Consider the following 17,182-nt stretch of genomic DNA (forward strand, 5'->3'; position numbering starts at 1 on the left):
CTACTAGCGATACTACAAATGTAAGAGTAGCCACAGAAAGAGCGCTGAAGAAATCTCTAGAGAAAGTCATCACCTACCTAAGTATCATTTTTAACCTAAAGATTTCTAAGTTCTTGACTGTCTCCTCTTGGCCAGGTACTCTGGAGGCGAGGTTCTTCAGGGACTTTATGATCATGGAGAGAGCGTCATTCTTGGCCTCGTTCTTGGCCTCCTTCTTCAGCTCCTCGTCCGTCAGGTTCTCCAGGAACTGAGGAACCATTTCGATCACAGGGAGGAAGTACTTCTTCACCGTGTGTAACGTCAGGAACTCATAACACTGCCCGAAGGGCCTGCAAAAAAACAGAGAGAGATAAAAAAAAACAAAAAAAATAAAACATAACAACCCAGTGCAATCACAACTTCAGATTTTTGCCAGGGAAAAAAAAAGAGAACAGCTGACAATGTAAACAAATAGAACAAGAGGATCAAAACAAAGATTACAGAATCGTGTTTCAAAACACAGCAGCACTAAAAAAAAAACAAATCAGACCAAACTCAAGTAAACCACATTTTACAGAAAGTTTGGCATTTCATCGAGAGCAAACCTAAAATAAACTGAAACTATAAATGGCTGTTCGAGACTGGACAGCCCAGGGAAAAGCGTGGACGTGTGTGGGTTCAGACGCACTTGATGAGAGCTGCGATGATCTGGACATTCAGGGCCTGGCCGCTCATGAAACGGTCGTGAAGGATCTGGAACCCGTTCAGCGTGCCAAACTTATTTATAAGGTCCACCAGCCAGCCCTGAAACAATCACAGCAATAATTACAGTAACACACAATCACAACGACAATCAAGAGTGGAAATTACACTAATAACCAATCACAGTTACAATCACAGTAACTACCACAGTAACGAACAATTACTGTAACAACTACAGTAACAATTACAGCAACAACCAAATACAGTAACAATTACAGCAACAACCAATTACAGTAGCAATGACAGTAACATACAATCACAGCACATATCACAGTAACTATCACAGTAACTATCACAGTAACGAACAGTTACAATAACACAGCTCATCAGTCATAAAAACATCTTGTAAAATTATTTAAGACGATTGAGAGAAATTCTCCTGACAAGGTCACACTGCATGATCCATCACTATCACAGAGCCAAACACCAGCTGTAGTCTTTCTGCCTGAATCTTGAACCTCCATCTCGGCACAGAGTAAGCATTCTCCCTGTGGTCTATGGCACAGCATGCTTTAGAGCTCTGGTCTCCTGTCAGCTGACCCGTCAGACCGTCAGGCCGCGCCCTGCTTACCTTGGGTGATCGTGGGTCAGGAGGGCGGGCGAACAGCTCGTCGTCTGCCAGCTGGGCGCCGGCGGGCACGGTCTCAGACGGGCGGGTGCCGTTGTAGATGTGGAACTTGCAGTGAGGGTTCATCGCCATGGCGAGGAGCTCGAGCAGCGGGAACCAATCCTGCGACAGTTTGACCACACACAGCTCCACCAGCCGATGAGTGTTGTTGATGATGCACCTCTGAGATGGGAAAAGAGAAAAACAAACTTGTTTTTTAAGAAAGTATATATTATATATTTCATGAGCTTTTACTTCCTCCTGTGCATTTAGGCCACTTGTGTTGTGCTTCTGAGTGTCTCAATCTAATGAGCCTCTATTAAAACAAACAAACTGAAAAATCCCTGTCTCACATAGATGTGGTGGATAGTAAAGCTTTCTGACTTTGAAATAAAACACTACACCATTACACTGCACAAGTACACTGCACTGTTACACTGCACTATAACACTGCTCCATTACACTGCACTATAACGCTGCTCCATTACACCGCTCTGTTACGCTGCTCCATTACACCGCTCTGTTACGCTGCTCCATTACACCGCTCTGTTACGCTGCTCCATTACACCGCTCTGTTACGCTGCTCCATGACACTGCTCCATTAAGCTGCTCCATTACACTGCACCACTACACTGCACCACTACACTGCTCCACTACACTGCTCCATTACACCGCTCCATTACACCGCTCCACTACACCGCTCCACTACACCGCTCCACTACACTGCACCACTACACTGCACCATTACACTGCTCCATTACACTGCTCCACTACACTGCACCATTACACTGCTCCACTACACTGCACCATAACACTGCTCCACTACACTGCACCATTACACTGCTCCACTACACTGCTCCACTACACTGCTCCACTACACCGCTCCACTACACTGCACTATAACACTGCTCCATTACACTGCACTATAACACTGCTCCATTACACTGCTCCATTACGCTGCACTATAACACTGCTACATTACACTGCACTATAACACTGCACCATTACACTGCACCATTACACTGCTCCATTACACTGCTCCATTACACTGCTCCATTACACTGCTCCATTACACTGCTCCATTACACTGCTCCATTACACTGCACCATTACACTGCTCCATTACACTGCTCCATTACACTGCGCCATTATGCTGCACTATAACACTGCTCCATTACACTGCTCCATTACACTGCTCCATTACACTGCACCATTACACTGCTCCATTGGACAGCTCTATTTACACTGCTCTATTACACTGCTCCATTGGACAGCTCTATAACACTGCTCCATTACGCTGCTCCATTACGCTGCTCCATTACGCTGCTCCATTACACTGCACCATTACACTGCACCATTACACTGCTCCATTACACTGCTCCATTACACTGCACTATAACACTGCACCATTACACTGCTCCATTACACTGCTCCATTACACTGCTCCATTACACTGCGCCATTATGCTGCACTATAACACTGCTCCATTACACTGCACCATTACACTGCTCCATTACACTGCTCCATTACACTGCACCATTGGACAGCTCTATTTACACTGCTCTATTACACTGCTCCATTGGACAGCTCTATAACACTGCTCCATTACGCTGCTCCATTACGCTGCTCCATTACACTGCACTATAACACTGCTCCACTACACTGCTCCACTACACTGCACTATAACACTGCACTATAACACTGCTCCATTACACTGCACTATAACACTGCTCCACTACACTGCTCCGCTACACTGCTCCGCTACACTGCACCGCTACACTGCACCGCTACACTGCTCCACTACACTGCTCCACTACACTGCACTATAACACTGCACTATAACACTGCACTATAACACTGCTCCATTACGCTGCACTATAACACTGCTCCATTACGCTGCACTATAACACTGCTCCATTACACTGCACCATTACACTGCACCACTACACTGCACTATAACACTGCTCCATTACACTGCTCCATTACACTGCACCATTACACTGCACCATTACACTGCACCATTACACTGCTCCATTACACTGCACCATTGGACAGCTCTATTTACACTGCTCTATTACACTGCTCCATTGGACAGCTCTATAACACTGCTCCATTACGCTGCTCCACTACACTGCACTATAACACTGCACTATAACACTGCACTATAACACTGCTCCACTACACTGCTCCGCTACACTGCTCCGCTACACTGCTCCGCTACACTGCACCATTACACTGCACCACTACACTGCTCCACTACACTGCTCCACTACACTGCACTATAACACTGCACCACTACACTGCACCACTACACTGCTCCATTACGCTGCACTATAACACTGCACCATTACACTGCACCACTACACTGCTCCGCTACACTGCTCCGCTACACTGCTCCGCTACACTGCACCGCTACACTGCTCCGCTACACTGCTCCGCTACACTGCTCCGCTACACTGCACCACTACACTGCTCCACTACACTGCTCCACTACACTGCTCCACTACACTGCACTATAACACTGCACTATAACACTGCACTATAACACTGCTCCATTACGCTGCACTATAACACTGCTCCATTACGCTGCACTATAACACTGCTCCATTACGCTGCACCATTACACTGCACCACTACACTGCTCCATTACGTTGCACTATAACACTGCTCCATTACACTGCACCACTACACTGCACCACTACACTGCACCACTACACTGCTCCACTACACTGCTCCACTACACTGCTCCACTACACTGCACCATTGGACAGCTCTATTTACACTGCTCGATTACACTGCTCTATTACACTGCTCCATTGGACAGCTCTATAACACTGCTCCATTACACTGCTCGATTACACTGCTCCATTACACTGCACTATAGGCTAACACTGCACTATAACACTGCTCCATTACACTGCACTATAACACTGCACTATAACACTGCTCCATTATACTGCTCCACTACACTGCACTATAACACTGCACCATTACACTGCTCCATTACACTGCACTATAACACTGCTCCATTACACTGCTCCACTACACTGCTCCACTACACTGCACTATAACACTGCACCATTACACTGCTCCATTACACTGCTCCATTACACTGCTCCATTACACTGCTCCATTGGACAGCTCTATTACACTGCTCTATTACACTGCTCCACTGGACAGCTCTATTACACTGCTCTATTACACTGCTCCACTGGACAGCTCTATTACACTGCTCTATTACACTGCTCCACTGGACAGCTCTATTACACTGCTCCACTGGACAGCTCTATTACACTGCTCTATTACACTGCTCCACTGGACAGCTCTATTACACTGCTCTATTACACTGCTCCACTGGACAGCTCTATTACACTGCTCTATTACACTGCTCCACTGGACAGCTCTATTACACTGCTCTATTACACTGCTCCACTGGACAGCTCTATTACACTGCTCTATTACACTGCTCCACTGGACAGCTCTATTACACTGCTCTATTACACTGCTCCACTGGACAGCTCTATTACACTGCTCTATTACACTGCTCCACTGGACAGCTCTATTACACTGCTCCATTACACTGCTCCACTGGACAGCTCTATTACACTGCTCTATTACACTGCTCCACTGGACAGCTCTATTACACTGCTCTATTACACTGCTCTATTACACTGCTCTAGTCACAGACTGTATGCCTGTGCAATCAGAGCCTCGGTTCAGAACCCCTATAACTAGTTCACTCTAAAGCATCAATCTACAATGAGACGCTGATCGCATTTATCAAGAAAACTATGACTAGTTTTGTCCAGTGTAGACACAGGGACCATTGATGGCTATACCAAATTTCTAACTGTCGTCTTTCTGTTTCATGCCAGACCTACGTTAAAAGTGACTGAACAGCCTAAAAAAGCAGGTTTATAATAAAAATGTAGGGAAAGAGGGACATCTTTATCATTCAGCTTTTAAACAACGTAGAGATTAAAGTGAATGCTAAAGTGTCTGTTCACTGCGAACATTGTTCTGACACAAAGAATCCATTTGTCGCAGCAGTGAAAGGGTTAAATGTATGTTTTGACGCAAATGAGAGCCCTGTCTAAGAGGAAGAAACAAAGAGAAGTTTTCCCAAAATAGCTTGAGAAAACAGAGCACACACACAGACACACACACACAAACGCCGAGAGATAATAATGTTTTTTTGTTGTTGTTTTGTTTTTGTCCTGAACGTTGGGCTTAATGGCTACCTCACAGCGAGAGCAAACAGACGCACACTCACATGAATCTCAAACTTCCAACCGCTAACCGCTTCATCCGTCAGGATTTTAGTGAAGGAGATCGTCAGGCCGTCTCGGAAAAACCTCTGACAGGCTTCACACTTCACATCCAGCCCTGGAGGAGAAAAAAAACAAAAACACAAATCAAAGAGATAAACATCTTTCTGTGCTAAAGGACAAAAAAATATATATATTTTTTTCCAGCTCACATATTCAACATTTTCATTTACACTTCTTACATCTAATATGTAACCAGTTGTTAAATGTTGATGTTAAACTAGTTGTTAAACCTGTTTTTTTTTGTGGGGATATATACCTTTTTTACTTAGATCTATAGCTGCTTCAAGTAGGACTTCCAGCTCTCCCTTTGGCAGGACGGGTACCACCCAGCGTGGTCTGCGGGGAAAAACAAACAGAGGCGTGAGTAAACGCGGCGGCAGCGGCGGAAACGTGATGGACACACGTAACGGCAGACGGGAGACGTGGTCTGAAAGCGTGAGCACGAAGATCTGGCATCGTGATAAAAATGAGACATCAGACGTGAGACGCCACTGGACAAATATTAAATATTTGGGCCTCGCTGTCATGGGGAAAATGTCATATCAGCCTGTTTTCGAGACAGAGCAATGTTGATTTAATTTTAGATTAAACAAAGTGTCCTGGTGTCTATGGGAAGGCTTCTCTGAGGGGACCGCCAAGCGTGCAGAGGCCCCACAGAAATTTTTATTTCCTTTCTGATTGCACATCATCGCAGATTTAAACCTTTCTGGCCATAACGAAAAAAGAAAAACAAACATTTTTTTTTCCAAATTGTAGCCTTTGCAGTTATGAATCACTTGAAAACCACAAGTTACTGGTTCAGCCCAAACACGTGAAAAACTGTAAAGAAAGCGATTAATGAGGCAATGAGAGGTAAAACAGCGATGACACATAACACAGGTCACAGAACACACCGGTTGATCATGTCGTCCAGCTTGGCCAGATCTGTATGTGGGAAGGCTGGCTCCTCCTCTTCCTCCAGGGTGGGCGGGGCATCGCCCTGGCCCTGTTCTTCCGGCGGGCTCACCGGAGACATCTCGTTAGAAGAGTTAGGAGAGGGCGTCTACATCACAGAGACAGACAGACAGAGAGAAACAGAGGTACATTCAATTAATCTCAAATGTTGTAACACAGAGATCGAGCCTGTGTGAAATTTATATTCAACATTAATTAAATACCGTATAGCTTTTGCACCTGACACAGAAACCAGCGTGAGCGCTTTGTAGAGTTAATTAACGATAACTATACGAGCACAGCACTAGTAATAACATGCTCCCTGATGCGGCCTATTAATATCAGCGTTGCCAATTAAGATTTACCAGCTGGATCCTGTCACAGATTAGTGAGACTGTTAAATGACACAGGTCAGTTCACGCAGCATTAAAAATACAATTACAACATAAATAAAATCCCTCCATTGACCTAATCCAGGTCAGAGCATCCCCAGACCACGTGGTGTTTAATCCGCGTCAGTAACGTATGAAAGACACCAGGATGTGACTGCAAACTGTAACAGAGACGTGACACCATATCTCTTCCCTTATTACAACGCCTGGGCAGACACACACACACACACACACACACACAAGCTCTCACTCACACATGCACTGAGAAACTGCCTCAGGCCAATGCAAACTGTCATTTCCCATTTCTCTCTCTCTCACACACATTTAGGCCTACTCAAAATTCCCACATATTTTCACACACACACACACACACACACACACACACACACGCTTGCTCTTTCCCTCTCTCTCTGTCTGACCTGGTTCTGGGGCAGCGGGGTTTGGCTCGGTCCGTCCGGAGCCTGGCTCTGGCCCTGGCCGTCACTGCCCCCCACGGGGGAGCCGCGGGTGGTAGCCGTCATGTCGGACACGGGGCAGATCTTTGCAATCTTGTCCGTTTATTATGTGGCTGGAGCCGCGTGTGGAATCACTGCCTGGACAGCAGCAGCGGAGCAGAACCGGCGGACGACGGGACAGGAAACCAGAACCTGGGACTCAGGGCGAGTTGCAGAGACCATTGCATAACCTGAGGGAAGGGGGAAAAAAAAGGGGGGGGGGGATTTTTTTTAGAGGTTTTTTTCTGAAACATGAAACATTCACAAGTCATTTGTGTTTCTGAATACATAAAAACTGCAGACATGGTGCTGTGAGATGATACACTTTGGATTTCACTCTCGCTGCGTCAGCCACGTGGTCATTAAAAAAACGTTTACTGAGTGGGTTAAGAGTTTAAGTTTTCTGATAGTCCCTAAGATGAAGGCAGAAACCAGTTCTACCGGGCAACTGTGTTTTCCACGTTCTGTGCGTGACATGGAGAACAGTGCCGTGAGAACAGTCACACACTCCCTGAATACTTTTAGAACATATTTAGCACATTCAAAATTAATTAGCAATTATTTGATTGCAGGTGATAGAAACACAGTGTCTGGAAGCATAAAATATTCAGCCAATATTCATCATTTCCTAAAGCTGATCCACCAGGACAGGTTCAGGTGATTGGTCAAACCATTAGGGAGTACCTTATGGACCCAGCTTTACTCTGAAAATCAGAGACCTGGTCGGGTTTGGTCTTTATGCACTCAGAGACCTGGTCCGGTTTGGTCTTTATGGACACAGAGACCTGGTCCGGTTTGGTCTTTAGGCACACAGAGACCTGGTCCGGTTTGGTCTTTAGGCACACAGAGACCTGGTCCGGTTTGGTCTTTATGCGTACAGTTGCATAAGGTACTGCATCACACCAAGATCAAGAGAGCTGACTCAGCTCCTGAGAACAGAGGAAAGACTATTCAGGCCCACTTCCCTGAGACAGGTTACAAAGCCAAATACAGAACATTTTACAACATAGGTGGTCTACAAAAAACACACCATCCATCCAAATAAAGTCCATCCACCGACCAAAAGCTGTTTAAAAGATCTCTCCATGAATCAAAGGTTGAAACCAGAGGATCTACAGGCATCTCCTCCCGCGATCATTCTGACCATGAATGAGTCGATGGTCAGGAGGACACTGTACAAACCTGAGCTGCATCCAAAACCGCATACTACATACTGCACGCTAAAGTTGCATTGAAGTACGTACTGCAGGAGTACGCACTAAAAGATTGTAGACAGAAAGTACGCTAGAATTTGGACGCACTAACGAGGTAATCAAACTGCGGCACATTTTTGCACGTGAGATTTATAATCGCGGTTTAATGACGACTACCTGTAAACGGACACAGCGGTACATTTAAACACCGCATCAGAAACGCCCCTTTTTTCCATATAGCCTTATGGGATTGAAAAGTGTCCAGTGCTCGCGTACCGCGTTTTTCCAACGGAAGTAGTATGTCATCCGGGTACTATTCACATACTACTCTATGCATACTATGGATTTGGACGTACTACTAATGGTGGCGTACTGTTGTGACGTACTATTTAGTACGTTAGTATGCGGTTTTGGACGCAGCACTGGTCAACATGAGAGACCAGAAGAGATGAAGCTACAGGACTCCAAAAAAAAAAAAAACCACCTGGGTGTAGAACACGGTTTCTGATACGACGGGCTCTGAGGAGAAGACGACTCAAAGTCAGAGGTATCTGGCAACGCTGCAGCAATGCCAACCATCATGTCGCAAACCCCCTCCCCCCCCCCCCCCCCCCCCCCAAAAAAAATGTCTTTGAACAACGCCACCAAGTAAACCCTCCATTCTATAATGCATCATATAATACTTCAGCACAGAGCAAGGGCATCTGTCACAGACTGGAGTGGAAGGATGAAATGGGTCTCACAACCGGATCAACGGCGCGAAACCATTTGGGCAAATCCCACACAAAACAGCTCAAAGAAAAAAAAAGAGAGAGAGAGAGAGAGAGACTGCATTCTGGAATGGCCCAGCCAGACCTAAATCCAATTGATATGCTGCAGGAAGTCCTAGACACAGGCTCTAAATACCAGAAGGACCTCAAACGTCACACAGATGAAGCAGTTCTGCGTAGGAGAAGAAGGGGCCGAAATTCTTTCCATTCAATGAGCTGAATAAACAGTTATAAGAAATCCTTACATTACTCCTAATCAGAGCGGGCAACTCCATCTCCCGAATCCGAGGGTGCGCACGCTTTCACATTACGCCTCAGGAAATCGCATTTCTCTCGATTTTTGCTGGCCCGACCTAAGCCAGGAGCACAACCAGACACCGGAGGACAGGGGGGGAAAAAAAAGGGTTTAGCCTTTACCATCCAAGAGTAAAGGAGCTAGTGGAAAGTGTTCAGGTCCCATGGTGTGGGTCTCAGCTTGGCTCTACTGAGTGACTATGACTACAGTGCCTGCAGGGAGTGAGATTAGCACCAGTGTTTCCTGAGAAAAGACACCCCCACGTCCCCTACACACACACACACACACACACACATACACTCACACACGCACTCACACACGCACTCACACACTAATACACAAACACACACACCCTCAAACTACTCTGGTATCTTTACAGAAGCCCTGTTGGTCTGCTAATCTGTTAGCTTCATTAGCACTGTGTTAAAAGTTGTCTTGCCCTTCAAAAAAACGCACACACACACACACACACACACAGACACACAGACACAGTCTTCTCCGATTCCCAGTTTCCCAGTTTGCTCTGCAGGCAGTGCTGGTCTATCAGCATACACTGCTCTGGGGCTATTTTAAGACTGCCTTCTTCATCACTCTTTCGTTAAGGCACACGGCATCTCAGAAAAAAAAATAAATAAATAAGAAAAAATAAACAGACACAAAAATGCGACAGCCTTATGCCTCAGGGTTCAGTGAGAAGCATTCTCACTCAATCCTGTTCTCAGTATGATCGCAACGCGGTGACAACGACGCGGCGATGATGTCAGGACGACGTCACGTCGACTTCGCTTCGGTCACTCTCCCTCAGCTTGGCCGTCCGCCCTGGCCCGGCCCGGCTCGTCACCCGGGTCCAGTCATCTCAAGGAGCGTTATTCCCCTACTGGGCCAGCGAAAACCCACCGGCATTCAGATTTGGACAAGTGACTCTGACCCTGAACGGAGGCATCTGCTCAGGTTTCAGACAGACCGCGCGTGCATGATTTCTGGGCTGCTCCGCGCGGCTTGTGGGCCCTCCGATTTCACAACCGGCCGGATGAGTGTTTGCCAATCCGCCACCCGGAGGCCCACAGCTCTGTGGATACTGTAGATCTCCCTGGTCCAACACACCTGCTTCCGCTGATCAAGGGGCGTGATAATTAGCTGATGAGTTGAATCGAGTGCAGCAGAGCAGAGAGCAGTGTCATGAGCTTTCAGGAGCCGGGCTGTGAACACTCATCTGCACGGTTAGTGAGATAATGTGTAACACAGGTCATAAAGGCAACACGCAAATCTGGTTCTAGAAATTTCCAGGCTTTCACACTACACGAGAGGCTGCGGCTTTGATGCCAACAACGTGCAAACCTCTTATCGCCCCCCAAAAATAACGTTTTGAGATTACGACACAGATGTTGAAATCTAGGTCTACTGATATAGCCAGGGGTCTAATATGTGAAATTACAACCACGTGTTTCTCTAAGATCCCTTTCGAGCCCCGGGGAGAGGACAGGGACAAAGCCACGTCAAAAGCGATCCACGGCATTAAAAACTTCCGTGGAACAGGTCGGAGCTCATCTCCGACGCGAAAGACCCTAACAGACCTGGGTCTTTCTCTCCACTTTTCTCTGACCACAGGAGCAAACAGATTCCACAGCTGAAGCGGTCGATCAACCCTCTTAAAGAGCGCCCCTGGTTCTGCCGCACTCAGGCTAAACTGGGTCGTCCTTAAAGGCCACACTGGCTGGGCTGATCACTGAGCACATCGTTATGATTTATTATGTATTGTGTTGGAACCGTAGAAGTGTTTTTCAGCCTACGTTTCATACAATATTCAGCCAAAAATGCACTGCGAAGTATTGTCTCTTTGTTTACTACTCCAGAACCCATTGTTACTGACCAGAAAAATGCGTCAAACCTAAAACTACACAGGATAAAAAAAATACTGGAATAGAATGAAAAGTCACAAAACAGAATGTGAAATATGTACTTGTATGGCAACTCTAAAACGTATAGGTGTGCCTTTAACACACACACACACACACACACACACACACACATACATATAGGCGTCCTGTAAGTTGACAGCTGTACCGCCTGCGTAACCTACTTTCTAACACACTGAGGCAAACGTTAAGTAGAACCATTACACAGTAAGTAGAACCATTAGTAAACACAGACCACATGTGTATAGCGTGCACTGCTTGACTTTGAACAGAGTGCAAGTTTCTGAAGAGCAGCTGATCAGTAGAACCGGGTGTGGTACACGAGGGCCGGATCAAAACACGAACTGGGCCGACAGGGAACACTCCAGGGGCACAGTAATCACGCAATCCCTAAACCTGAACCCCAACCTCACCCCCAGCCTCAAGATAATCAGGTCCATCCTAAGTTCTGCTTGGGTCACATGGTTATAGAATTCTAACTCTATACAGCATGAGAAAATGTAGGACAAAAACTGCTCTTAAAAGACCAGCCTAAGGCATCAACGTGAGCATCCAATATTTGCAAAGACAGAGAACAAACTGAGACGTGCTCTCCTCCCCGGCCGACAACCACGCTGAACGCAGCCAGTCACAAGCAGCTGTCTGAGACGAAGGCCATCACACGATACCAGCGTCCCCACATGCTAAAGCCCAAGGTGTGAGCCCGGTCTCCATCCCGGCTCAGTGGTAATCAATACAAGACTCAAACCAGAACAATACCTTCAAATGGGAGAGGCTTTCAAGCAAGTCTGTCAAGCACAGCCTGATGTTGGCGCTAGCTCCTCTATGCAATCACCTTCTCCACAGGCAATATGCTGCCCCCAAAACAGGTTTAAACTATATTACCAATAAAATCACTAAAAGCCTCTCACAAACTTTCCTTCCTGACTGTCTCATCCCATCCATATTTTTTCATTACAAACATGCAAAAGGAAACCATGGAAACGTGGAATCCTGGGCATAAGAGCAGATAAACGGGAGAATTTCCATACATGAGAACATATTGGCACAGACATAACGTTTCCTGTAAGACAGTCTACGCGTTCCCATTGGACGTATCGTTTCCTGAGAGAAAGTCTACGCGTTCCCATTGGACGTATCGTTTCCTGAGACAAAGTCTACGTGTTCCCATTGGACGTAACGTTTCCAGAGAGAAAGCCTACGTGTTCTCATTGGCTAGATTTTCTTCCGCTGACCGAGGACAATCTCTCAAGCTGAAGGGATTTTTTTTTTTTTTGGGTCATGTGTTTTAAGACTTGTTTTAAAATAGAGAAGCTGACAAAGGCCAAAACAATTACAGGAAATTCAAATGAAATATTTCTAATGCGATAAGCAACAAATCATCTTTCTTAAAATGGCATAATCTGAAAAAGTTAACCCAAAAAACAGTAACTAAACACATATCCATGTCACCAAACAATCTTATCCTACCATGTCACTAAACCACCTCGGTCACGGTCGTCCTGGGGTGGGGGTGGGGGTGGGGTCACTGTAGGGGACTTTCAGGGCAAGTAAATCACGAGTCTCCTGCCCCTAAACATTTCCTACACCGCAAAGCCTTTTGTGCCAGGTTCCAGGAAGTGACATAAGAGCAACATCCTGTCACACAAGTGCCCCCCCCCCCCCCCAAAAAAAAAACTTTCGGTGACCTCCCCCAACAACAGTCATAACTCTACAGCTTGAACAAGAGAAGTAAAACTAAGCCTACGTGTAGCACAAGGGAAAGAAATGACAACAAAGGCCAACTTTGCCGGAGTTTGGCTAAACCACCAAACAATAGGAGGAGAACTCAAGTTTCTAATGGAGCGTATAATTGCACGCTTCATGGCAAAACTCACGACTGAGACGCGAAACTAAAACTAACTTAGATGCCTCAGAATGTTACATCTCAACCAACAGAGATCAGAAGTCAGGACTTGCTCTTGCAACCGGGGTTTGCTTGCAGTTCTGATTTTACATTTCTGAATGTGCTACTGAGGACACAGATTAGCAGGATCAGGTGTGATTACATACAGAGCTGGAGTGAAAGTTTTCACAGGTCCAGATTCAGAGTCCAGAGTTTTCTCTGGTCCAGATTCATTCTCAAACTGACTCCTAAATTCATGTTCTAATCTGACAAGGTTTGGCGTCAAGGTGATTCTGTCATCAACATGAAAATCTTTATTTAATCCCAAACTTTAATCTAAACTTCATTTCCCTTGTTTCTGACCATAGCACTCACCCAAAGTCAGAGCAGATCTGTCGACAGAATAACTCTCTGCATATTACAAAGCAGGTTCTCTTTTAGGATACTTCCAAATCCATTTACACAAGGGAAGAAGCTGTCAAACTGAGAGAAAGCAGTATTTTTACCCGGTAAAGATCTCAACATACACAAAGAGTCACTGTCATTCTATATCCATTCTACAGTTTTATCCATATTGTATGACAAGTCCGTAATGTACATGTCTCTGCACTGTTTCGCTGCACATACTGCAGGGTGACATGACAGAACTGAGACAAAAACATCAGATAATTACACCTGAGGTGGAAAACGAGTAATTCCAGCTGACCAGAGTCACTGGAACGATGGAACGGGGACGAGGATGACAAGCCAACACACACACACACGCGCGCGCGCACAAGTCAAGTCATTCACTACAATTCAAAACTCACAGAATATAAACATCTGCAGGTTTTTCTTGTAAGAAGTTACAGCTTCCAGAACTACATGCCTGCTGCACAGCAAAGCTTTCCACTGACTGGAGTTGTGTAAGGTTGTGGTCTTGCATATGCATTCACTCAAGGGTGAATCTGAATATTTTGTTAACATTTACACCTTAGCTACAAATCACTGATCTGACCTTACAATGACCCACAAATCGATCTTGCAGTGTTTGTTTGTTTTGTTGTTGTTTTTTCTCGTGGTGAAGTTGAATCACTGAAATCAGCATAAACAAACATCTCATTTTCACTCAACAAAATGGTTTAATGACTAATTGTATAACTTATTGGCTCGGTGTGAACAAGCGTGTGGTTGAGCACGAGGCGCAGAAAAACAAAGCTTGTTCGCCTGAAACAGATTTTGAGCATGTTGGCATACGAAGACAGTACACCCACAATCAGTTGACAGGGAGATGTATTTGAATTCTTAATGTATCACTGTTCAAACAGCTGCATGTCTGGCGTTTCTGACATGTTTGGAAAACAACACTGTAAGCAGATCGGCCGTCATTTCGTCCTAGATTTGTTTAAAAATAAACCCACTGGCCTCGATCAATAAGTTAGTCTGCTGAACGGTCAAACGTACCCTAAACTGACCAAAGCTAGCCAGACTAGCTGGAACGCCAGACTGATCCGCCCCAATTCTCAGATGAATTCCTGTCTTCACAACTAGACATAAATAGCCAGCATTAGACGCGCATAATATGTGTCATTCCAGACAGTGTAACATACACCTAATAACGGCACACATTTAAATGTGACACTGTCCAATAAATCTCCGTCATCACAACGTCTAAGTTGCGATGTTTTCTAGTTAGTGGCTCCCTGGCTATCCAGCTATGTCAGCTAACTTAAGGTTAGCCCTATGTTTTCTGGAATTGTCAGCAGATATCGCAAAATATTAGCTCCGAGGACAGACGTATTTCTGCAACACATTTGCTTTGTAACAACTACTAATTGAATAAACCACCTATTATAGACTCTACTGCAATAACGGGTGACTGAGTTGTAAAATATGTTGACGAAATTGATAGGGCCTACAACACCTGAAGGCGTAGCTAGCCAGCTCCACAAAGGCCTAGCTAGCTAGTGATAGCTATCATGCTAACAGGCTAGCTACTTTCCCAACTACTCCACCTCAGTAATGGCGCTTTACTCGCTTTGCCGGCCACAACAGTAGCTAGCTTGCTAATATGTTTGTCTTTGCATGGTCTGCGCATTATGTGTCTGCAAACCTATATGTGACACATTACATTCATGTTTCACCTGACCTTGGATTCTGTTTCAGCAAAGCATTACACCCTTAATTGCACAGATGGAAAAAGGTTAGTCTCTGGGATGTGTCAGCCATTTTGCCTGAGACAAAATACAGAAACAACCGGCTTCTACACTTGTTTAACAGGAGCCGATTCTGTGACGGCCAGGTTACTTCCAGCACCGTGGTCTTGTGTTTTGTATTCGACTGTTATCACTGAAGTATTATTGAGTTGCAAGAGATAACATTACGTAATTAGCTAACACAAACCTAACAAAGAAATTGTTGCTAGCTCCAAATAACTGGCCAGCTAGCCAACTTAAAAGCTAACGATAACGTTACTTACCAGAAATTAGATGTGACTTCCTTATGCACACTTGTACAGATTCTATCTCACAGCTTCCAGACCATTGGCAATGACTCTTTCATAGGACTTTCAAACATGCATTAGGTCTGCTAATGTTCTCAAGCTTCCTTGAGTTTTTTGTCTGCTCTTGGGTGTTTTTCCTGCGTCACCAGTAGCCCCCCCAACACTGGTCTAGCTCCGATCTTGTCAATTCAGTCCTAGCAGCCAGTCACCGGCAGTACTTCGCTTCAAATATGGCGACAGCGCAGGCTCTGATAGAACGATATGTTTATCAGCAGACAGCGACGAACAAAACGAATTTGTGTGAATCCAACAATCAGTCCATTTACTGTCAACGAACCCGAGTCGTCTCAAAGGATTGCACTTCAATCTAGCACACAAGTCTAATGCAATTCCAAACCCTATGGGGTCTAATACTACACTCTGTTTTCGTATTCGTCTGAACACAGAGCGGCGCTTTTAACTATTACAAATAGCGACTCGTGTAGCCTCTGCTCGTACGGACGATTTAAAGTGTTCAGTGTTTATGCAAACAGGAATTTCGTGTAGTATTTCACGGGCTCCAGAATGTGTTGGAGACTGACGGTGGAACGTTTCCCATACACCGAATGTTCCCCTAGCGTCTGCCTGGTGCTCTTGTTGTTTCAACTTACCGGGGGGCGGTGTTGGCCCGGAAGATGATCTCATCCTAACATTATTGCATCCACAAATTAATATGTGGAGGTAGTGTGTCCTTTGATTAAATATGTACATAGTCTTATATAGTGCACTTGTACAGTTAACTGTTAACTATACTCCATTTGGGTGACCAATTCGAAATATCACTTGAATCCTGAATTGAAGTGGGTTTCAGAGCAGGTTCAGTAACTTGATGTTATCATCAGTAATAAACCGACTCCTTCCTTAACAAACAGAGCTCGGCTTTGCCATTATTGGCTTTACTTAACGTGGGTGAACAAGAAGAGATGAAGCAAACTGTTAGTGGCCCAAAATGTCAGTCTTTTGGGTAAACTGTGTAGTAAAGTCAAATGGTTTCCCTCAAGTGATATTTAAATGATCACATTCACTTTGAGTATACACGTAAGTGCATTAAAATGTATCATATTTGACACAGAATAATCTTTATATAAATGCACTAATACAGTAC

The 17,182-nt window shown here is 45.2% G+C and overlaps 1 protein-coding gene across 1 annotated transcript in view; it reads right to left on the bottom strand.

Annotated features, from left to right (window-relative positions):
• The window catches only part of LOC115817932 (probable ubiquitin carboxyl-terminal hydrolase FAF-X), a 45,191-nt gene extending 29,003 nt beyond the window's left edge, over positions 1-16,188 (bottom strand). Inside the window, exons 1-8 of the mRNA XM_030781098.1 lie at positions 16,015-16,188; positions 7,423-7,688; positions 6,572-6,720; positions 5,935-6,014; positions 5,621-5,733; positions 1,313-1,531; positions 668-783; positions 78-329 (exon numbers count right to left, since the gene is read on the bottom strand). Of these exons, the coding sequence (XP_030636958.1) occupies positions 78-329; positions 668-783; positions 1,313-1,531; positions 5,621-5,733; positions 5,935-6,014; positions 6,572-6,720; positions 7,423-7,524 (1,031 nt within the window). The 5' untranslated portion in view covers positions 7,525-7,688; positions 16,015-16,188. The remainder of the gene's footprint in view (positions 1-77; positions 330-667; positions 784-1,312; positions 1,532-5,620; positions 5,734-5,934; positions 6,015-6,571; positions 6,721-7,422; positions 7,689-16,014) is intronic.
• Between the last annotated feature and the right edge of the window lie 994 nt (positions 16,189-17,182).

The sequence above is a fragment of the Chanos chanos genome, chromosome 8, assembly GCF_902362185.1.
Source record: "Chanos chanos chromosome 8, fChaCha1.1, whole genome shotgun sequence".
Lineage (NCBI taxonomy): Eukaryota > Metazoa > Chordata > Actinopteri > Gonorynchiformes > Chanidae > Chanos > Chanos chanos.